The sequence below is a fragment of the Gigantopelta aegis genome, chromosome 14, assembly GCF_016097555.1.
Source record: "Gigantopelta aegis isolate Gae_Host chromosome 14, Gae_host_genome, whole genome shotgun sequence".
NCBI classification, from domain to species: domain Eukaryota; kingdom Metazoa; phylum Mollusca; class Gastropoda; order Neomphalida; family Peltospiridae; genus Gigantopelta; species Gigantopelta aegis.
In genome coordinates this window covers 7,704,391-7,728,550 of record NC_054712.1, presented here as the reverse complement: position 1 = coordinate 7,728,550, position 24,160 = coordinate 7,704,391, and the positions used below count along the sequence as shown (strand labels likewise).

General features: G+C 36.8%; 1 protein-coding gene across 1 annotated transcript in view; it reads left to right on the top strand.

The window, feature by feature from the left end:
* LOC121389463 overlaps window positions 1-23,658 on the top strand; it is a 74,060-nt gene extending 50,402 nt beyond the window's left edge. The window contains exons 4-6 of the mRNA XM_041521100.1: window positions 8,121-10,169; window positions 18,423-18,455; window positions 22,019-23,658. Of these exons, the coding sequence (XP_041377034.1) occupies window positions 8,138-10,169; window positions 18,423-18,454 (2,064 nt within the window). The 5' untranslated portion in view covers window positions 8,121-8,137 and the 3' untranslated portion in view covers window position 18,455; window positions 22,019-23,658. The remainder of the gene's footprint in view (window positions 1-8,120; window positions 10,170-18,422; window positions 18,456-22,018) is intronic.
* Window positions 23,659-24,160: the final 502 nt, after the last annotated feature.

Below are 24,160 nucleotides of genomic sequence, written 5' to 3'. Positions count from 1 at the left end.
TTTTGCATATACTATCAACGTGATGTATGAAGGATATATTTATTTGATATACATATTCTGTTTCTCATGTTAGGTGTTGCCATGGTAATAATAATGTTTTGTTTAACTACACCACTAGAGCACATTGATATTAATTACGTGTAATTGTCAGCCATAGGATATCAAACTTTTGAGAATTCAGACACATTCTTCAATGGAAACTCACACCATTTGTCTATTAGCAGCAAGGAATCAATTGTATGCACTTTCCCACAGACGGAACAGCACATACTTCAGTCTTTGATATATTAGTCATGGGGTATTAGCTGGAACCAGAAGAAACCCTATGGGTCTGTCAAGGGGTTCAATCCTACGACCCACACAGCAATAGTGAACACTTTACCAACTACAAGTAGTTAGGATGTGGGAACTCATTATATGGTGGCTTAAGGGACCACTAGGAAGATCTTGTTATGGATCTCCTAGGACTGGCAGTCCTCCTGAGAACGAGCACCTGATAGTGGATCATGACATTGTCTAACATCCTATCGACTATGCCTTATACAGGTAACATTTTGTTCAGTATCGCGTCGCGATTCACTACACAAATTTCAGAGATCGCTGCACAATTTTTAAAACATTAAGCAGTAATTGCTAATCAACTTTCAGTCAACTAGAAATATCGCTAATCAAGATTTTGAACACAATATGTTGCCTCTTGTGCAGAGATATGATTTTGATCATGGATTACAGTTTTGTCATTCGGATACCTAAGGCTTAAATTGTAATCTGGAAGCGAATGTTAGAAACTGAGAATCACTTCGCAAAATTAGTCGCGAGAATCGACTCCTTATGCAAGACACAGTATGTAATGTGAACCATCGTTAGTTTTGAGACTAGACTCCTCATGCAAGACACAGTATTTAATGTGAACCATCGTTAGTCTTGAGACTAGACTCCTCATGCAAGACACAGTATTTAATGTGAACCATCGTTAGTCTTGAGACTAGACTCCTCATGCAAGACATAGTATTTAATGTGAACCATCGTTAGTCTTGAGACTAGACTTCTCATGCAAGACACAGTATTTAATGTGAACCATCGTTAGTCTTGAGACTAGACTTCTCATGCAAGACACAGTATTTAATGTGAACCATCGTTAGTCTTGAGACTAGACTCCTCATGCAAGACACAGTATTTAATGTGAACCATCGTTAGTCTTGAGACTAGACTCCTCATGCAAGACACAGTATTTAATGTGAACCATCGTTAGTCTTGAGACTAGACTCCTCATGCAAGACACAGTATTTAATGTGAACCATCGTTAGTCTTGAGACTAGACTCCTCATGCAAGACACAGTATTTAATGTGAACCATCGTTAGTCTTGAGACTAGACTCCTCATGCAAGACACAGTATTTAATGTGAACCATCGTTAGTCTTGAGACTAGACTCCTCATGCAAGACACAGTATTTAATGTGAACCATCGTTAGTCTTGAGACTAGACTCCTTATGCAAGGCACAGTATTTAATGTGAACCAGTAGTTTTAAGACTAGACTACTTATGTATTTAAGAACCATCGTTAGTCTTAGTCTTGAACCATCGTTACCAGACTCCTTATGCAAGGCACAGTATTTAATGTGAACCATCGTTAGTCTTAAAACCAGACTCCTTATGCAAGGCACAGTATTTAATGAGAACCATCATTAGTCTTGAGACTAGACTCCTTATGCAAGGCACAGTATTTAATGTGAACCATCGTTAGTCTTGAGACTAGACTCCTTATGCAAGGCACAGTATTTAATGTGAACCATCATTAGTCTTAAAACCAGACTCCTTATGCAAGGCACAATATTTAATGAGAACCATCATTAGTCTTAAAACCAGACTCCTTATGCAAGGCACAGTATTTAATGAGAACCATCATTAGTCTTGAGACTAGACTCCTTATGCAAGGCACAGTATTTAATGAGAACCATCATTAGTCTTGAGACTAGACTCCTTATGCAAGGCACAGTATTTAATGAGAACCATCATTAGTCTTAAAACCAGACTCCTTATGCAAGGCACAGTATTTAATGAGAACCATCATTAGTCTTGAGACTAGACTCCTTATGCAAGGCACAGTATTTAATGTGAACCATCATTAGTCTTAAAACCAGACTCCTTATGCAAGGCACAGTATTTAATGAGAACCATCATTAGTCTTGAGACTAGACTCCTTATGCAAGGCACAGTATTTAATGTGAACCATCATTAGTCTTGAGACTAGACTCCTCATGCAAGACACAGTATTTAATGTGAACCATCGTTAGTCTTGAGACTAGACTTCTCATGCAAGACACAGTATTTAATGAGAACCATCATTAGTCTTAAAACCAGACTCCTTATGCAAGGCACAGTATTTAATGTGAACCATCATTAGTCTTGAGACTAGACTCCTTATGCAAGGCACAGTATTTAATGAGAACCATCATTAGTTTTAAGACTAGACTCCTTATGCAAGGCACAGTATTTAATGAGAACCATCGTTAGTTTTAAGACTAGACTACTTATGCAATGCACAGTATTTAATGAGAACCATCGTTAGTCTTAAAACCAGACTCCTTATGCAAGGCACAGTATTTAATGAGAACCATCGTTAGTCTTAAAACCAGACTCCTTATGCAAGACACAGTATTTAATGTGAACCATCGTTAGTCTTGAGACTAGACTCCTTATGCAAGACACAGTATTTAATGTGAACCATCGTTGGTTTTAAAACCAGACTCCTTATGCAAGGCACAGTATTTAATGTCAACCATCATTGGTCTTAAAACTAGACTACTTATGCAAGGCACAGTATTTAATGTGAACCATCGTTGGTCTTAAAACCAGACTCCTTATGCAAGGCACAGTATTTAATGAGAACCATCGTTAGTCTTAAAACCAGACTCCTTATGCAATGCACAGTATTTAATGAGAACCATCGTTAGTCTTAAAACCAGACTCCTTATGCAAGGCACAGTATTTAATGTCAACCATCATTGGTCTTAAAACTAGACTACTTATGCAATGCACAGTATTTAATGTAAACCATCGTTGGTCTTAAAACTAGACTACTTATGCAATGCACAGTATTTAATGTAAACCATCGTTGGTATTAAAACTAGACTACTTATGCAATGCACAGTATTTAATGTAAACCATCATTGGTCTTAAAACTAGACTACTTATGCAATGCACAGTATTTAATGTAAACCATCATTGGTCTTAAAACTAGACTACTTATGCAATGCACAGTATTTAATGTCAACCATCATTGGTCTTAAAATTAGACTACTTATGCAATGCACAGTATTTAATGTCAACCATCATTGGTCTTAAAACTAGACTACTTATGCAATGCACAGTATTTAATGTCAACCATCATTGGTCTTAAAACTAGACTACTTATGCAATGCACAGTATTTAATGTGAACCATTATTATTTATTTTTTCAAAATTCTAATAGTAAATTTAGTTATTATGATGCGTTAAAACAATAAAAATCTTTTGCTTCTAATTCAAATTGTAAATTCCATAGCCTGATTACCCTACCAAACCCACCCCCCACCCCCAGTCTTGGACACACCTACCGGGGAACTCAGAGAATGTGCCCAAGACAGTCGTGCTTGAACCTTCAGTGGATGCAAGCACAAGTCAAATGGTTGACTGATTGATTGATAGTCATTTACGTGGTGGACCATTATGTGCTAAAATATGTAAATATCAGTTACCTAGGTGAAAATCGTGTGAACCCAGTTCGGGTTAGATAAGATTTTGAAATATTTTCTTCTGCTTATGAGTCTCATAACATAACCTTTATAACAATAATGTGGAAGGTTAGAGACAAACATGGATAAAAGCTTACAATTTTCATTATCACTCGTAAAAATTTAAGGTTTTTTTTATTTAATGACATCAGTAGAGACATTGATTTATTAATCATCAGCTATTGAATGTCAAACATTTGGTACTTTTGCCATATAAGTCTTTAAGAGAGAAAATCCTATTTATTTTTCCATTAGTAACAAGGGATCTTTTATAAGGACCATTCCACAGACAGGATAGCATATATTATAGTCTTTTATTGATCGATTGATTTTGATAGAAAACATCTTTTATTGTACATATATATATATATATATATATATATATATATATATATATATATATATATATATATATATATATATATATACATAGGTTATTACCAGAGTGTTTTTCGGTATCGTCAATATCATATATTAGGAATAAAAATTGTATTATGCGAGCCTCTGGTGAGCATAATACATTATTTTTATTCCTAATATATGATATTGACGATACCAAAATACACGAGGGTAATAATCTCTTTATCATTTTAGATGTCCTTACATCAAAATAAAGTTATGCGTAACGTTTTTTTTGTTTTTTTGAACGCTGGATAGCTTTTAGTGTCAAATTGCCATTGAAATGTTTTTATTTGATGACTATGAATGCATACGTTAATCATGGAGTGTCACCCAAGTACGTTTGCTTAAATGTCAATAAACCTAGTGCCGAGACCGAGACTAATTTACATCTAATTTGCAAAGTTATCAAATTCTTAAAGTATGTGATCTGAAAAATATCACATACTTTGATTGCACTGAAAATGTAAGATATTATATGATAAATATATATATATATATATATACACACACACACACACACACACACACACACACACACACACACACACACACACACACACACACACAAAAGGATTGGGTACAAGTTATCCAACTTAGGAACCCTTTTCCTTTGATATACGAGTTGTGGTGCACTGGCTGGAATGAGAAATAGCTATATCCTGCCCCATCTTACAAATGAGGAATTCTGGATACATGAGCAATACTCTAAACAGAAATATAGGATGTTTGTAAAACTGATTATCAGGAAGCATTCTCTTCATTTTGAGCAGCATAGGCGGTGTAGTGGTTAAGCCATTAGGCTACAGGCTGGTAAGTACTGGGTTCATGTCCTGGTACCGGCTCCCACCCAGAGCTAGTTTTAATTTTCATTTCATTTCAACTTATTTTCATACTTGTATCCAATTAAGGTTCAAGCACGCTGTCCTGGGCACACACCTCAGCTATCTGGGCTGTCTGTCCGGGACAGTGGTTTAGTTGTTAGTTGGTTAGTGATTCGTGAGAGAGAAGAGGGTGTAGTGGCCTTACACCTACACATTGAGCTCTTAAGAACTCGCTCTGGGTTGGAACCGGTAACGAGCTGAGAACCCAGTACCTACCAGCCTGTAGTCTGATGGCTTAACCACTGCGCAACCGAGGCCGGTCTAGTTTTAATGCCTCAATGGGTTAATGCCTCAATGGGTTAATGCCTCAATGGGTAGGTGGAAGGCTATAAAACAGACTTCTCTCTCAGTAACCATTAACAACTAACACACTGTCCTAGACAGACAGCCTAGATAGCCAAGGTGTATGTGCCCAGGACAGTGTGCTTGAGACTTAACTGGATATAAACAGTCTAGATAGCCGAGGTGTGTGTGTGCTCAGGACAGTGTGCTTGAACCTTAATTAGATTGAAGCACGAAAATAAATATGAATGAATGGATGCAACCTCTTGAGCCTTGCATCACACTTCATGTGGTAACCTTAAAACTGAGCCTCATTCTGTTTGTGGGATCATCAAGTGCTTAGTCCGCCTTCTACACCCGAGTAAACTGACGTGTGTGTAAAAAATATCTATATATTAAAATGATAATTACATCCGTTTGACAATAAAGTGATGTTCACGTGACTGAACAATATCTCCACACAGACAATTTAAAAGCAATTTTACACGATTTCATCTGGGGTCATCTGAGGCAAACAGACTCTTTGGAAACGCGGGTGCTCTCGCCGAGCTTGTTATTAGCCTTTCTACCTGTTGTAGCCAGCCAGATAAAAATCACAGCATATACATAATTGCAAACATTTTGCCAATTAAAAATCTTGGTGGAGAGCTATCATGGCCAAACAAAGAGGCCACTGTTCCATAATTGTACCTTTCACCGGTGTCTTTCATCGGCAGAACAAAGGGTCGTCACTGGCTGATGTGAAAAGATCTTTTCTTTCTCGGCACTGACAATTAAGGATTCGTACTTCATTGCGCCTATTTGATCACTAATGTCAAAAGAATGTCACCTTCTCAGCAGTGTTTTGTTTGTGCGAGCAGGCTTCGGATATCCAGTTTACAAAGTCGGGGGAACAACTAATAGGACATTTCTAAAGAGCTTTATTGCCCCAGCAGTTGTTCCATGGAGTCCCTAGGCCTGCTTAATGAATTTTTTTTCTTTTTCTGAAGGGATCAATCCACTGGTCAGCATTTTTACGATGAGGGTGCCAGTCTAATTTTCATTCTCTCACATCACCGAGGCACAGTTTCACCAGCTTGCATTCCTTCACAACACCCCGGTCCCAATTACCATATTTAGTGTTAATTTATTTTTATATTCTTTTTTCACACACGTGGGTTCTTTTTGTCCCATTCCCACGGATGAACAGTGGGTCGCAGACACCTTTACAGTGACAGATAATGAGATGTTTTGTGGAAACTTAACAATTTTTTTTTCAGTAATTAGAAAATGCATTGCCAAAACATTTATTTTCTTTCATCTATTGTCGTTTTAAACTGAACTCATGTGTGTCTCTTGTTATATATTAATACTTTTTTTCTTTAGTAATGCGAATAGACCTTTATATTTTTAATTGGTATTTTTTGAGAAAGAGAAAACGCTTTTAAATCTGAGTATTGACCACGGTGACCGGGTTTTTTAATTTTGTTTTATTTTTCATTATTCTGCCTCAGTCACCCAAAGAAAATCAGTTATGAGAAATGCATCAACATTTTCCGGTATACGTATACATTTGTTAAAATTCATAAACATTCAATATTCAGTGCTTAAAAGTTCAGTAATAATTTCTGTATATACTTACAAGTACATTTATGTATTAAAAATTATTTAAAATTGGATTTTATTATTAAATCATTAAAAAGCTCCTTCCAAAATAATTTATAAGCAATCCTTTAAAAAGCTTTACATGACATAAGTGTCTGAACTCTGAAGGTAACCCCCAGCTGAAAATCATATTAATATGTAACTGCTCCCCCCCCCCCTCCCGCTCCCCCCAGTTTATTTGTTTTCCAATGCTTATGCATTATACATATAAGCTATTATATTGTTGATAGCTCATCTCAACATAATTACCTGAAGTTATCATACTATATGTATATAGGGCCACCTTAAAAATAATATAGTCTAGAAGTAGAATATTTTGTTATCTTTCATATCTGTATGGTAATGATACATGTAGTTATCAGTCTCCCAAGCAGTACAAAACATTGTATGCCTCCAAACTGGACTCTCACTCTACATGTATGTATCAGTATTCTCTCTGGATATTTATCGGTCGTGGAAATAACATGTTGAAGTGTTAAATTTATGACTTTATTATGAAGACCTCTATAGTATTTTATGAGCTGTGGTCAGCAACAGTTCCAGTTGGAATGGTCAGTTGCCAGTTGTGCCAAACCAGCATCAAGCACTGGGCAGAAGCCAGGACCCAGTTAGTCAAAATATGGTCAAATTAACCATGCATTGATCTAATTGCCTTTTAATTAATTTTACAAAACAACTTTTAGTTAGATTGGACTGTGCAATAAAAAAAAAGTGTTATACTTACAGAACATTCTGTCTACATGTACTAAGTTCATGTGTGACCAGTACTTTGAGGACTGTATATAGTAAAGAACAAATTGTATTGTAGGAAAAGAGGGAAACCGCAACAACAACAAATGAAGTAAATCAGTATCTTCTCAGATTACTTATTATGGTTGTTATGGGATGAAAACATTCTCGATTTTTCAGCAATGCCAGATTTTATTGCCGCTTAAAAAGTGTTCCTGCCCTTGTCCTTTGAAAAAAAAGAAGCTTGGAACAGAGACCGGACCCGTGACAGACATGCTCGAAACTCTAGTGGTATATAGAACAATACTTGTTTTTGAAAAATATGTACAGATTTATAAAACTTGCTTTCCAACATTTACATTTTAGGATGTTGTCATTAAATTTTAACTTCCTTGTTTACATTTTCAGGTTTCTGACCATTCAACATGGCTGATTCCTACACCGACAGATCTGAGCAGTTCATTTCAAGCCCTGCCAAGATCCTCCTCCACAGTGGCGAAACCTCTGCTGATATCAGATCCAGCGAGACAGAAGAACCAAAGAGTCCAGTTCCTGGTGATACTCCAGCAAGTCCTGTGAGGGTCTCCACGACAACGTGGCAGGTGAAGAAGACAGCAGACATCACAAGCAGCAAACACGTCACAGAGGTGACCCACCACCCTAGGAGTGTGTCCACAGCTGAGATCCAGATCAATGAGAAAAAACACAGTGTGGACAGAACAGAAAATAAACACACTGTAGAGACAGAAACTAAACATATAAACGGTAGTATGAACAAGAAAGAATCTGTAGATGGTGTGGAAAAGAGACATGGTCTAGATAGTGCTGAAAATGACAGTTGTTTTGTTGCCCGAGTCGAATCTGTGTTGGAAGAGAAGAGTGTGAATGTTTCACTGTCAACATCTGAGAATTCATTTGAGGAGTTTTCCATCAGTAAAGCAGCAGACACTGCTCTGGATGTTGCAGGGATACCCATCTCCGACGAGAACAAGGTTTACAGCAAAACAAACATCAGCGGTCAAGGTGTCTTTTCACCATCCTTTGGAGTAAAGGACAGTACACAAGTGAAACCTGTTTCTGATGATGTAGGTCGGAGAAAGGACAACAATGAGACGAGCATTCAGAGGATCACATACACGCCCGGTTTGTCCATTCGTGATTTCACTCTACAAGAAATCAAGGACAAGAAGCACAAATCCTCAGAATCGAAACAGGCTGTAAAATCTGATGCTGAAGCAGAAGCTTCCTTTGATATCGGAAGATCTCTGTCATCACTACAGGCATCGAGCATGTCCTGGACAACGGCAAACCAAACAGAAGACGACATGCTTCTCAGTGAACAGGACTTGGTTCAGCCTCCAATGGTTGGCGAACTGTTACATATGTTTGTCTGCAAGGGCGATAATATTGAGAAGAAATTCCCGCTTCCCATGTCTCCCGAAGGTGAGCTAGACTCTCCAGAGTTCTATCCCAGTCAGCAGGACAAGCATCTTGAGATGATAGATCAGCTGTCGGTAGATGATGTCCTCGGGATGTTAGATGAAGCTGCTGGTGGTGTTGATGATGTTTCTAATGAGGTCATCAGCTTAAATGAAGCTCATCCGGTCAAGACCGAGGACAAGGCATTGAGTAGTCTTCAGGGAACAGATATCTCAGTGAAGAAGAATTCAGCTGTACAGGTGAGCACAGAGTTTCTGGACAGAACTATCAGTTTGGTGACTTCCATAACCACTGAACAGAATGTTGAAGAAAGGTCGCAGATGGAGATAAAAACAGAGATGACGTCTTTGACAGAGCAAACAGTAAGGCTTGGACAGTCTTCTGATAGTCAGGATGAGGTTGGCCGAACAATTAATCTGAAGGAGGTTAGCAGACATAGAGACATCTCAAAGTCTGAAGTCTCCACTAGCCAGACCAACGTGGTGGTGGTAGTGAAGAGCGAACCGATTGAGATTGAACGGAAGTTTAACATCACTGCCGACACGGAGCAGAAGCTGATCAACATTGGTGCTACTCTCTTGAAAACCAAGTCATTCACTGACGTGTATTACGATAATCTTGATTACACTCTGACTCTCGCTGACTGCTGGCTACGAAAGAGGAAGGACGAATGGCAGTTGAAGGACAGTGTTGTAGGAAACCAAGCCAACAGTTCTGACATTACGATGCAATGTGTTGAACTTACCAAAGAGTCAGACATCATTAACACCCTCCTACAGAAGCTGAAGCTTGGTGTGCCTGTAACACCATCTTCTGTTCTTGATGTTATCAAGGCTGGGGAATTGACGGAATTTGCAACCATCACTACAACAAGAAAAACATACAAGCTCCCGAACTGCAGTATCGACCTTGACCTTGCAGACAATGGGTTCATGGTTGGCGAAATTGATGTGATGACTACCACAGACAAGATTCCTTCAGCTTTAAGAACAATGGAAGACATAGCACAGCAGCTTGGTATGTATGCTTGAAGACGTAATATGGCCTGATTTCTCTTATGTTATCATTTAAGTTTGGAGATCTGACTGTAGGAAAGGTTACGGTCAAAGACATGCAAAATTGAATATCCTTGGTTTTTACAAGTATGCAGCAACAGACTTTCTGCCAGAGAATAATTTGATGTACGTAAGAAAAACAAACCCGATCATAAGTTCCCCAGGGTGGTTATGGGTTTGAAATCTTTTGAAAGTGAACATTACATTCCATGTACTTTGACAATTTTTAAACAGCAGTTCTCTTACTATACATTTTTTGAAAAGTATTAAAAATGTATTCTTAAATTTTCAAAATATTACGGTACATAATTTTACACTTCATACCCTCTGGCAGAAACCCTGATCAAGTTGACAGAATTACACCCAAGTTCAAGGTCTAGATTATCTAATGGTTGATCTGTATAATATGCATGTAGGTCAAGGTCAAATTTGGTTGATCAGTATTATTATTATACATGTAGGTCAAGGTCGAGTTATCTAATAGCCAATTGAGACTTTGTGTTTTTAAATATTAATTAATAGTTAATCCCCAAACAGTGAGTTCTTGTTGATTGTTTTTATCCTCATAAATTAAAATATTTCAACCTCTTGATAGAAGCCATAGAATATAAAAAACATACTATCATCATCTGTAACAGACACCTTGATTTACCATCACTTTTTAAAAAAGGCACTTGAAATAATCTATAAAGCCCATGTAAGGGTGGCCATAATAGACAGTTTGGGCTGTATTTTAATTGTCCTTTGGTGACATTTCAAATATTGAGTTTAATATATTCCAGGGAGAATTTTGTTCAGTATCACATTGTTTTAGAGATCACTATGCATTTTAAACATTAACTGGTACTTGTTAATCAATTTTTAATCACTTAACAACTGTCGCTAATCACAATTTTGAAAACAAAATAATCCCAACATTCAATTACCTATTTTGTAGTTTTTACACTCAAAAGACATTTTCATGTATTTATTTTCAGTTTTACTTATTTTCAGTTTTAAAGCTTTTAGTTTCAATTTTCTTTTCAAGTATTCGCACCACGGACATTGTTTTCGTTATAAAACAAATGTCGGCAATCCCAGCCCTTTCTGTGATGTGTTTATCTAAAATAAATGGAGTTTAATTCATTAACCACCATGGGCAAATCAAGACTGTCTTAATTTAGAACGATTTTATGTCCATGGGTTCTGCGTTCGCAAAAGCTAATAACTCGATGTACAGAGTGAAATAATATGTAAATGGCATTGCACAGGCCCTCATGAGTGGACCTAATAGAATTTGCGGAAATTATGAGAACGTCCAATATTGTTGAATAGGACCTATTTGAGCTGTACACACGATGATATGGAAATAGTGTGCAAAATTAAGCAGAGTTTTCAGGTAGGCTTTATTTGCTTTGTGAATATAGATGAAATGTTACCATATTTCTCGGCATCACAAGATGAGAAAATGCCACAATCAATCATAATTACTGAAGCAATTGAAACAGAATTTCCCCGCCAAATGTGTATTGGGCACTGCATTTTATGGGCCGGGATTTAATTATGCAAATGTAAATCTGAATTACGGCTCCAATGAAGGGATCATCATTGCTTGCTCGTGACGGACGCTAACAAGTGGAATACAGCGAACTCGCAATAATTAATATCGAGTGATTGGCGCAGGCACATTCCTCGGCAGTACCGGGCAATCTCCATGCAAATTCATGTCCCTAAAAACTGGGTCATATGTAATCACATCAGCCATATGCCAAACCGGCTTGGATTTAGTTGATGGGCTTGCTTAGTACGACCCTGCAGTTCCATAATTATCGCAGATACTGCCTGCAGCTCTGCGACCAGGAGGCGAAACCCAGGAATATTTTAAAATTGTGTAATCGCTGAAAAGATCACTAATTGAATAAATTTCTTGGACAGAAATTGCTTGACAGGCTGATGTAGAATTTTTGTGAGGAGCCACGGCTGCAAGCCATGTGCTTAATGTAAAGCCGTGGTCACCTCAAAGGAACTGGTAATTTGGTGTCAGCTGTTTTTGCGACTCTGACTCTTCCATGCGATGACGACTCTAAGCAAATAAAGAGCATAAAATGTCAAGTTCGGTGGAGGTTTTTTGCTAATTTTTTTGTCAAGGAAAATATAGAAAAATAAAGAAGAAGTACAAGCAAAATAGAGTTAAGTTGGTGACTAATAGTAATAGGAGATGTGTTAAAATCATACACTTAAAAACTAGTGTAAAAAAATAGAGAAAAATAAGGAAGAAATACAAGCAAAATAGAGTTAAAGAGGTGACTAATATTAATACATGTATGAGATGTGTTAAAGGGACATGCAGACTCTAGTTTTTAAACACTAAGGCATATTTTTCATCCAGACTCTAGTTTCAACCCGTAAAAATGGACACTTTAGTTTGGTTAATTTACAAACCTGTAACAAATTTGGATACAACAGAGTGAAACAAGAGTCTGTGATGTTGAAATACCCTTAAAAATAGACTAAACTGTGACTTCATCTCCATTACTTCTCAGATGCACATGCATTTTTAAAAATATGAAAAATGTGTTTTGTGGTATTAGAAACAGCAGGATGCCCAGAAACACTTTGTTTGTACAGAAGTGGTTAATCTAAACAATAAAATATAAGTAGTGTTTGATTTCAGTGATCAAAAACGGCTCTAATAGTGAAAAATATGCCTTAGTGTTTAAAACTTAAGGTCTGTCCCCTTAAAATCATACATATAAAAACTAATGTACAAAATAATTTCACTGTGATACAGAAAATAAAGTGGGGAATAAAGGCTGTTTTTAGGTTTGGTGTGTGTAAGGGTGTGTGTGTGTTGCTGAGATGTATCTGTCCATCACTAAATTACAAAACATCTACATATATTGACATACATGTAGAGTCTTGTTTGTAACATCATAGATCATTAACGGTTACTCTGCCCTAAACAGACTTTTGTTTCTTCTAAGTGCAGTGAATTGTATGTTTAACTCAGCCTTGACTGTAAGCATGTTAAATGGGTGGTAGGGGTGACAGCACTGGTCACTGCAAATGGGAACCTACCACCTATCAATGAACATTGAGACTGGGAGGACTGGTTGAAATGTGAATAATCCAAAGACTCTACAGCCCATCAAACTGTACCACTGTACTATTGGAAATGGCAACCCATCTCACTGTACCACTGTACTATTGAAAATGTAAACCCATCAAACTGTACCACTGTACTATTGGAAATGGCAACCCATCACATTGGACCACTGTACTGTTGAAAATGGCAACCCATAACACTGTACCATTGAAAATGGCAACCCATCACACTGTACCATTAAACATGGCAACCCATAACATTGTACCATTGAAAATGGCAACCCATCACACTGTAGCACTGTACCATTAAACATGGCAACCCATAACATTGTACCATTGAAAATGGCAACCCATCACATTGTACCATTAAACATGGCAACCCATCACACTACCATTGAAAATGGCAACCCATCACACTGTACCATTGAAAATGACAACCCATCACACTACCACTGTACCATTGAAAATGTAGATGGCCTGTATGTTTTGCCTTGTCTGGCCTTGACCTTGCTTTGTCTCTTACCTATTCCTATGTCCATGTCTTTACCTTTCCTCTTGCTGTTGGTCTGTTTCCATACCACTGTCCTTTGTTGTTCTCATAATTACCCTTTCTCTTGTTCTCTTTCTCTTGCCTTTGTATTTTCACTTTTTCTTGTCATTGCCTTTTCTCTTTCCTTGCCATTGCTTTTTCTCTTTCTCTTGCCTTTGTATTTTCTCTTTCTCTTGTCATTGCCTTTTTGTCTTGCTCACCATTGCCTTGTCTCTTGCCCGTGTCCGTTTCCTTGCCATTGCCTTGCCTCTTGCCCGTGTCCGTTTCCTTGCCATTGCCTTGCCTCGTGCCCATGTCCGTTTCCTTGCCATTGCCTTGCCTCTTGCCCATGTCCGTTTCCTTGCCATTGTCTTGCCTCTTTCCCATATCCGTTTCCTTGCCATTGCCTTGTCTCTTGCCCGTGTCCGTTTCCTTGCCATTGCCTTGTCTCTTGTCCGTGTCCGCTTCCTTGCCATTGCCTTGTCTCTTGCCCATGTCCGTTTCCTTGCCATTGGCTTGACTCTTTCTTATAATTGCTTTTTCTCTTTCTATTGTCATTGTATTTTTGTTGCCTTTGCCGTTGCCTTTTCTCTGTCTCAAATTGTGCTACATGTATAGGACATGTGCCTCACCATTTTTACTTGTCACATCTCAAATGTGCTTGTCCCACATTTTTGTTTTAATAATAAAGCCATATAAAAGGTGGGTGGGTGGGATGTAACCCAGTGTTAAAACGTTTGCTTGATGTACGGTAGTTCTAGGATCGATCCCTGTCGCTGGACCCATTGGGCTATTTCTTACTCCAGCCAGTGCTCCACAACTGGTGTAACTATCCTGTCTGTGGGATGGTGCATATAAAAGATCCCTTGCTGCTAATCAAAAAGAGTAGCCTATGAAATGGTGACAGCAGGTTTCTTCTTTCAATATCTGTGTGGTCCTTAAACATATGTCTGATGCCATATAACCATAAATAAAATGTGTTGAGTGCATTGTTAAATAAAACATTTCTTTCTTTCTTTATAAAAGTAATTTTTTAGTTGACTACCCAGTAGTTCTGTCAGACATGTTGTTAGAACAGTTTTTGTGTCTGTTAAATATTTTAGGATCATTTTGACAGTCTTTTCACTGAATTTATATTTGTTAAATATATACATGTGAATTAAAATATTTTCATTTCTTGGATTTTTCAAGATATATGCGTTTTTATGCTAACAGTAGGTTCCTTTTCTAATTCTAAACAAAATGACACTAAACAATGTGAAGAGGACAGTCAAACAAGCATTCCTTTTCTTTTCATTTCATTTCATTTCCAATATCGACAGTGTTGTACTGTACAAGACGGTTTCTGCCAGGTATTGATTTGATCCAGGTGAAAGGCAGATGTGTTTAAAGGGATGCAACTCTTGTCAGATGGGTGTACTAGCTCTGTAAACAGTGTGCAGTGTTATCTCATATTGTGCGATCATCATTTTATTCATATTAATGTTTTGCAGATGTGTGTTTAGTCCATGTTCAATGCTCCAGCTGTGGGGTGGGGTGGGGGTTTTGGAGGTGGAGATTGTTTTTTTATTTATTTGGAATTTGTTTTGGGTTTTATGGGGTGTTTTTTTATTGTGTGTTGTTTTTTGGTTGTTGGTTGTCTTTTTTGGAGGGGGTGGGTGGTTGTGCATTTGTTGGTTGTTTTTTTATCTTCTTCTTCTTGTTCTTTTTATTCACTTATATGTAGATAATAAACAATCCAATTTTTATATATTTGCAGAATATTTTGAATCAATTTTTAAATTTAATGACAAAAATGGAATGGAGTGATTGTTAAATGACAATTCGGCAGATTTTAAGTTATTGGTGTGTAACATGTTTTTTATTATACTTGTAGTCTCGAGACATTGATAAAAACAACACTGTCACCACTTAAGCTACTCATGTCAGATCGGATCAAGGGATATTTTTATGTCCTTTCCCCTTCAATTTAAAAAAACCAAACTTTATTAATTTTGTTTTATTAAAATATTTTATTTTAAGTTATTTTTATTTTTTATTATTATTGATATTTTAAAATTTATTTATTTATTTATTTATTATCTTCCGGTGGTATTGATAAACTATCACACTTATCCTGTCTGTGTCAATGAATTTTCCAAATAACATTCGAAAGTCATCACATGAACACTAAACCAAAATTAGTCACTGAAAACTATGGTAAAAATAAACTGTTTCATGAGACCAAGAATCTACCATTATCTGCATTTTGTGTGTATGTCTGTGAACATGTGTGTTTGTTAGAGTGCACATGTGTACATGTACGTTATGTTTGTGTGTATGTCGGTCCACTTTTCAAATTTCACGTGGAATTACCAAAAGAATTAACTGTGAACAATACGGTGGCGTGAGACCTGTCGTCATGGCGTTGTCCCCGGAGTGACATCCATCTTGTGCATCTCGCCCCACTGACCCGCGGACAATCGAGGACACTGGGTGCGCGGTGATAAATTACTGTGTCAGCGCCTCATGCAATGATTCCTTCCTCGTTTATTGTTCCACTCGCGCTTTGATTACCGTTTTGATTACCACACGGAATCATCATAGACTAACCATTTTCTTCTCTACTCTTCTCACTCGCTAATGTACACAGACACAGTATTTAGTTGGGGTTTTTTTCTTTTTTTCCGAAATTTAAATTTTGTTTGGTTTTTCTTTTTTTTTCTTTTTTTCTTTTTTTAATGCTGGGTTTAAAATGTTAAAAATAGTGTAAAGAAAGTATTATAAGTGTTTATTTCTTCTCTTTGAAGTTAATGATGTTCATTTTGCTGTTTCTACTTTGAAATATTTATTGTAGGAATGCCACATGTACTTTCATTTGAAGTCGGGAAATCCCATCTTAATAATTATTTGACAGTGTGACAGACTAACTGCTAGTTAGTTATTTTCCGTTTTATATAATTAACCATTCTTTGTCAAACCTTTGCTTTAAAGGGACATTCCTGAGTGTCATTGTAAGATGTTTTCAACTAATAAACGATTAAACTTGAATATTATATATATTTTCTTGTTTAGAATATCAGTGTCTGTATAATCAATGTGTTTCTGGTCATCTCAATATTTGTAAGAAGCCCAAGCTGGATTTTGTCTTCAAATAATTTTGTAGGTATGAAAAAATAGTTTTTAGGAAATAAATGAAATTTAACCTAGTACAAATATTAGAACAGTCAGAAACACGTTTAATATACAGCCACCAATATTTTATGGAGAAAAATATATTTGATACGTAATTACAATCGTTAAAAAGTCTCTGTTAGTTGATAACATCTTAAAAATTGCAGCAAACTCAGGAATGACCGGCCTCAGTGGCGTTGTGGTTAGGCCATCAGTCTACAGGCTGGTAGGTACCAGGTTCGGATCCCAGTCGAGGCATGGGATTTTTAATCCAGATACCGACTCCAAACCCTGAGTGATTGTTCTGCAAGGCTCAATGGGTAGGTGTAAACCGCTTGCACCGACCAGTAATCCATAACTGGTTTAACAAAGGCCATGGTTTGTGCTATCCTGCCTGTGGGAAGCACAAATAAAAGATCCCTGCTGCTAATCAAAATCTGTGTGGTCCTTAACCATATGTCTGATGCCATATAACCATAAATAAAATGTGTTGAGTGCATCGTTAAATAAAACATTTCTTTCTTTCAAACTCAGGAATGTCCCTTTAAGACCATGTATCTTAGGTGTATCTCTTCTCTTTGCCAATATATATATTTTTTTTTTTAACTAAACAAAGCTAATGTTTAATGAGTAAATTACTTCCCTAGAAGATTAATGATCAGCTATTTGGTGATAGCCCTGGTAATTATACTATGTAGAATACAATGTAGCTCAAGGGTTCTAAAGGTTGCATGTTCAATCCCCATCAGTGGAGTCTTTCATTTATATTCCACCGTGTGCTTCACACATGGTTTATCAACGGCTGTGGAGAAGTTCTCATAAAAGAAATCCTATGTTGCTAATTAAAAGGAGTATCCTATGTGGCAGCAGGTTTCTTTTCTAAATTTACAGACCAAATGTCACAACAGCCATACAGTTGTAAGTAATACACAAACCTGGAAATTAAGAAACTGGCCACCACTAAAAAAAAAATGCTGTTGAAAAAAATTAATCTCCATGGCATTTTCCATCCCAGTTTTGTGGTTAACATGAAAGAGGGGAGTTTAATTTATCAGTATTACAATAAAACAAATAATTGATTGAGAAAAGTGATATAATAAATTGAATACAGTATCGTATTCTCCACTGCATTGCTCACTGCCATGGTTAATTGCCAAGGTACACCACAACTGGTCAAAGGCTGTGGTATGTGCTTTCCTGTCTGTGGGCAAATGCTTATAAAAGATCCCTTGTTGCATTAGGAAAATGGAGCTGGTTTTCTCTGTGTCAGAATTACTAAATATTTTACATCCAATAGCTGAAGATGAATTAATCAGTGTGCTCTAGTGGTGTCGTTAAACATAACAAACTAACAAACTTTAATTATAAAAGTAAGATAAACATTACAATAAAATGATTTTTCATGTGTTATATGTGTTTGATAATGTTTGAATTGTGTTTGTTTTTCAGGGATATCGCTGCTTCAGATGCCACAGTGCTGAGGTAGGAGCATGCCTTGTGCATCTTAATATACTAGTGTGTATGTAGAGCTTGCATGGCATTTATTTACGCTATTAAATATTTTATAGTTGCAGAGTCTAGTTTCAATTTGTGAAAATGAACACTATGTTTGGTTAATCTGCAGACCTGTAACACATTGGGATAAATTTACAATAGCATGAAACAAGACTGTGATGCTGAATCTGGGATAAATTTACAATAGCATGAAACAAGAGTCAGTGATGCTGAATCTGGGAAGTAGCCTTAAAAATAGACTAGAACTCATCTAGCTGCAGTACCATTACTTCTCAAAGGTACATGCACATGCATTTAAAAAAATATGAAAAATGCTTTTTCTGCTATTAAAAACACTCGAATAACCATGCAGAAACACTGTGGATGTAAACAACATGAACAATCTAAACAATAAAATCTAAGTAATGTCCCAGTTCAATTCTCGTAAATGGCTGTAATAATAATGAAAAATACAGCTTAGTGTTTAAAAACTAGGGTCTGTCACTTTAAGGCTTGTCGGACGGGATGTAGCCTAGTGGTAAAGCGCTCACTAGATGCACGGTTGGTTTAGGATCGATCCCTGTTGGTGGGCCCATTGGGCTATTTCTCGTTCTAGCCAGTGCACCGTAACTGGTATATCAAAGGTCATGGTAAGTGCTATCCTGTGCATATAAAAGATCCCTTGCTACTCATGGAAAAATGTAGCAGGTTTCCTCAAAATTACCAAATGTTTGACATCCAGTAACTGATGATTAATAAATCAATGTGCTCTAGTGGTGTCGTTAAACAAAACAAACTTTACTTTAAGACTTGTCAACCCTTTAGCTTCTTTAGAACTGATGTCCTAGAAACAGTAAATGTAGGTTGGTTGCATGGTGTTTTAACTATTCAGCTAGTACTCGTCTTTAGTCATGTGTCTACATCACTTGATATATGGTACAGAGGTAGGGACATTTGTTTGGTTTAGAAATAAATACTAAGGTCAATGGTTTTTTTTATTGCTACTGATTAAACTGGGTAGTGACATATCACCAAGCATTCCTTTGTTTTTATTTCTTACTTTGAAGCCATTAATTAAGGGGACGGTAATTACAGAGTCTTCTCTCTCCTTTTGTTTTTTTACCTGCATGTCTGTTCCATGTCCTAAAAAAAACATGCATAATGCAAGCATTTTGCACATGATATTTATCTTCACCTGTCTAAACAGGCATTGTTGTAATTGCACACATCCTGCCAAGCCTTGCAACACTGGCTGGGCTGTGTGGAAGATTCTTTTAATTGAGGAAATAGCATATATTTTACAATTCTCTCGATAACAACTCTGACACTCACTAAAGGTCAGCCTGGGCTGATAGACTAATTAATATCACTTGTATAAATAGCCCGTTTCCACTGCTTCCTTTGTTCCTCATTAGAATCAAAGGCAAAATATACATGCCTGCACTCGATGATACATTCCTCAGATATGAGTTCTTCACATTTCCATTGCGTTTAGCGCCTGTTTACAAGTTGGGCCAGATCTGTTTCAGCTACAAATGTCAGTTATCGACCACAAGCACAGGGTGTTCAGTCAGGAAAGTGACAAAATTCATTAGGAATACAGACAGAATTAACAACTCATCACACCTGCATTTTTAAGATGTCTCCGATGTGATGAAATTCTAGCCCGGTTTTCATTCAGGTTTTTTTGTGGGTTTTTTAAGTGTGTGTGTCTGTGTGTCAGAATGTTCGGGCTGAATAATTTATTAAGTTGTAAAGATGGGACAGAGACAGAGACAGAGAGGCAGGCTTCTTGTAGCCACACTTTCGAAAATTAACCAATACAGTAGAGAGACAATTAAGTCTTGGCTAATTGCCCGAAAAATGTTCAATCTCTGCTGTAAAAAAAACAAAATCAAAAAAAGAAAATCAATGGGAAGTGAATATCCATAGCAACACATTATTACCATAGGCTCTTTGAACACCTCGGTTAATTAATGAGCCAAAGTGACGAATGCGTACTTAGCACGTTTGTCAGGTTAATTAGCTGGAAATTGAAATTGGAAAAACGTCAGTCTTGCAAATGAATTTTTGTGGAATCCATCTGGGCACCAAGTGCTCTCTCTCTCTTCTTGCCTGTTGGTCGTTTGCGAAGTGCTCAAAACATCTGGAAGTGAGTCAATTTCACAATTAATTTTTTCGCATTGATCAACTGTTTCGCAATTTTTTTTCCTATGGGGCTGTCTAGCAATGGCCTTTGTTAATGTGTTGATTTGACCTACGTTAAATGTGGCGTGCACGCTGACTTCACCTGTTAATTTACAGTGCAGAGGGTAATTCCACGGGGGATTTGGTATTCTTTTTGCACCAGATGCAAAATGTATGCAGTTCTCTTTGCAAAGAAATGTGTGTGTCAATTGTAAATAACTTAATTTAAAATAAAAAAAATTCTATCTAGAGAGAAATTTTTTAAACACATGACATCATTCTTGGGCTATTAACCAAAATGGGTCATAATTAATTGTTGTAACCTTGGGATATTAGCAAAAATGGGTAAAAATTCATTGTAATCTTGGGCTATTAACCAAAATGGTAAAAATATTGTTGTAACCTTGGGCTATTAACAAAAATGGGGAAAAATTCATTGTTGTAATTGTGGGCTATTAACCAAAATCGGGAAAAATTCATTGTAATCTTGGGCTATTAACCAAAATGGTAAAAATATTGTTGTAACCTTGGGCTATTAACAAAAATGGGTAATAGTTTATTGTTGTAATTGTGGGCTAATAACCAAAATGGGGAAAACTTCATTGTTGTAATCTTGGGCTATTAATCAAAATGGGTTATAATTCATTGTAATCTCGGCCTCGGTGGTGTAGTGGTTAGGCCATCGGTCTACAGGCTGGTAGGTGCTGGGTTCAGATCCCAGTCGAGGCATGGGATTTTTAATCCAGATATCGACTCCAAATCCTGAGTGAGTGCTTTGCAAGGCTCAATGGGTAGGTGTAAACCACTTGCACCGACCAGTGATCCATAACTGGTTCAACAAAGACCATGGTTTGTGCTATCCTGCCTGTGGGAAGCGCAAATAAAAGATCCCTTGCTGCTAATCGGAAAGAGTAGCCCATGTAGTGGCGACAGTGGGTTTCCTCTCTATATATCTGTGTGGTCCTTAACCATATGTCTGACGCCATATAACCATAAATAAAATGTGTTGAGTGCGGTTAAATAAAACATTTCTTTCTCTCTTTCTTTCATTGTAATCTTGGGCTATTAACAGAATAAGTGCAAGAAATATTGAAGACATCTTGTATGTGTCTCTACATGTATGTACACAGGGTTTCTGCCAGAGGGTAAATTAGGTATGGTGCCATACCCAGATTTGTTTGCATGACTGGTATAGCTGCTAGTAAACTTACGATGTTTAGTGAAATAGGCCCCAGAATTACCAAATATTTGACATCTAGTAGCCGATTATGTAAATCAGTATGCTCTAGTGGTGTCATAAACAAAAAACTACACCTTTTTTTTTTACCTATGTACTAATTTTACCTATCTTTTATTTATTTTAGACATCCCTTCAACCATTGTTACTGGAGAGAAGTATCGGCTATTTAAACCAGACACGCAGTGCACCAGTGACTAAGAAAACTATCCCACCTACCAACACTGCAACTTTAGCAGCTACAACAGTTGCAGCTACAACTACAACAACTGTAACTATACAGCAACAACAACAATTGCAATTACAACTACAACTACTATACAACAGCTACAATTGCAACTACAACAATTTGCTATGAATAGTTCAGACAGTAACTTGTATGGTTGTGGTGCTTTGAATTACTTTATTGAACAATACCAAAGGGAAGCAAAACAAAATAAGCCAAACAGTGATGCAACTAGTCTTCATATGGGGGGGGGGGGGGTGTTAAGAGAAAGTGGGTGTTCAGATAGCACAAGCATAGCCCTGCATCATTCAGGATTGTCAAAAATTTTGATCAAGTTACATAACTAGAATTCATAAAAGTAAGAAAAATACCTCTGATCTGATGGTGGTATTAAAAATAACAAATGTGCTTTGAAACATCAGTGTCATGAACCAGTTAGCTCGTATTGTGAACTGTCAATTAATTTTTCTTTTTAATTTTTCTTCTTTTTTAAAAATATAGACATATTCCTTATTTTTTCTATGATTTCTGTGTTATAACACAAGAATTCAATTACGTTTATTTCTTCATCAAAATATCAGATGTGTTTTTCCATTGTAGTGGCACATTTTGATGAAATTGTAACTGAAGTTTTAAAGCAGCAGATTGTTTGGCCTGTAAATGATCATACTACAGTTAGAGACACTAAACTCAGTACTAAAATTACATTTTTCTGACCACGGAATTAAGAGTTTATAGCGTAAGGCGCTTATGGTATACAGAGGGTCAGCTCTGTCGGGACGTGTCTAGACTGGAATCTTCGCAAGCCCAGGTAACATTCCATGAAGTATACGGCATAGTTACCTGCATAAACCAACCCGGAATTGGCCTCATTTCATTGGTTCTCTGTAGGAAAATATGGGCTAATCGTATAGCTTGTTACATTTTTCTTTGCTACTATAAACAAATATGGCTGTTTTCATGGAAATGTGCTGTTTGTCACGATATTGTGACCAAAAGACAATGTAGATCAATATTTATCTGCACATTCTCCGTAATTACACAGTTATCGGAGGTATGAGGTTACATTTTAAACCATGTAGATGGGGGAAGCTATATTTCTATCTTGTCCAATGTTAAACACATTGTAATTGGTCAGTGATGACATCATCTAAGGGACATAATTGTTGTTTAAATTTATTTTCTATAGAATATTCTAATATTGTGTGTAGGTTTATGTGGCCAAGGTATGAAATGCAGTATACCATATGGAATGACACCTTGGCTTGCAAAGATGCTTCACTGGGAAATGAACAAGATTATTCCACTAGGTGGCAGTTTTCTGGGAGATAACCCATGACAAATTTGATAGAATATTGTTCAACCTTGGATGTTTTGTTGTGATAAACAATGGTAATATCAATTTAAGTGATAATTATACGTGATTTTTTAAAAATAATAATATACTTTTTTGTTTGTTTTAATTTTGTTATTGTTTGATATTGATGTAACTTTTTATTATATATCGTTAATGAGTTGGGTTGTTTTTGTGGGCTTTGTTTAGTCAAAGGCATACTGTCACGGATTTAATTGATTGAATGTTTGTTTAACGACACCCCAGCACAAAAATACATATCGGCTATTGGGTGTCACAAATGGTAAGTATATGAACATATTTATATACACTCATGTAAAACCACAGTGTAAGGAGCTGTGGGGGGGGGGGGGGGGGGGGAAGTATAATACAATATATAAAATCAAGTTAAGTATATCTTAAAATTTTGTATAGAAGTCAAAGTGTTTTAAAAACTCCACAATTAACATTGGATGGAATTTAAATGATTCCAAAACATTTCTGTTGCCAAATATATCATTTCTTGTCGGCTTGAGATGATCACACTCCACCAAAATGTGCCGCACAGTCAGTGTACACTGACAGTGTTCACACTGAGGAGGAGGGTCCTTCTTTAAAATAAATGAATGCGTCAAATATGACATTATTTCTCTAAAAATGGATAATAAATAAAAATTACATTAATTGTTGGAAACCAAATCTAGCTATCG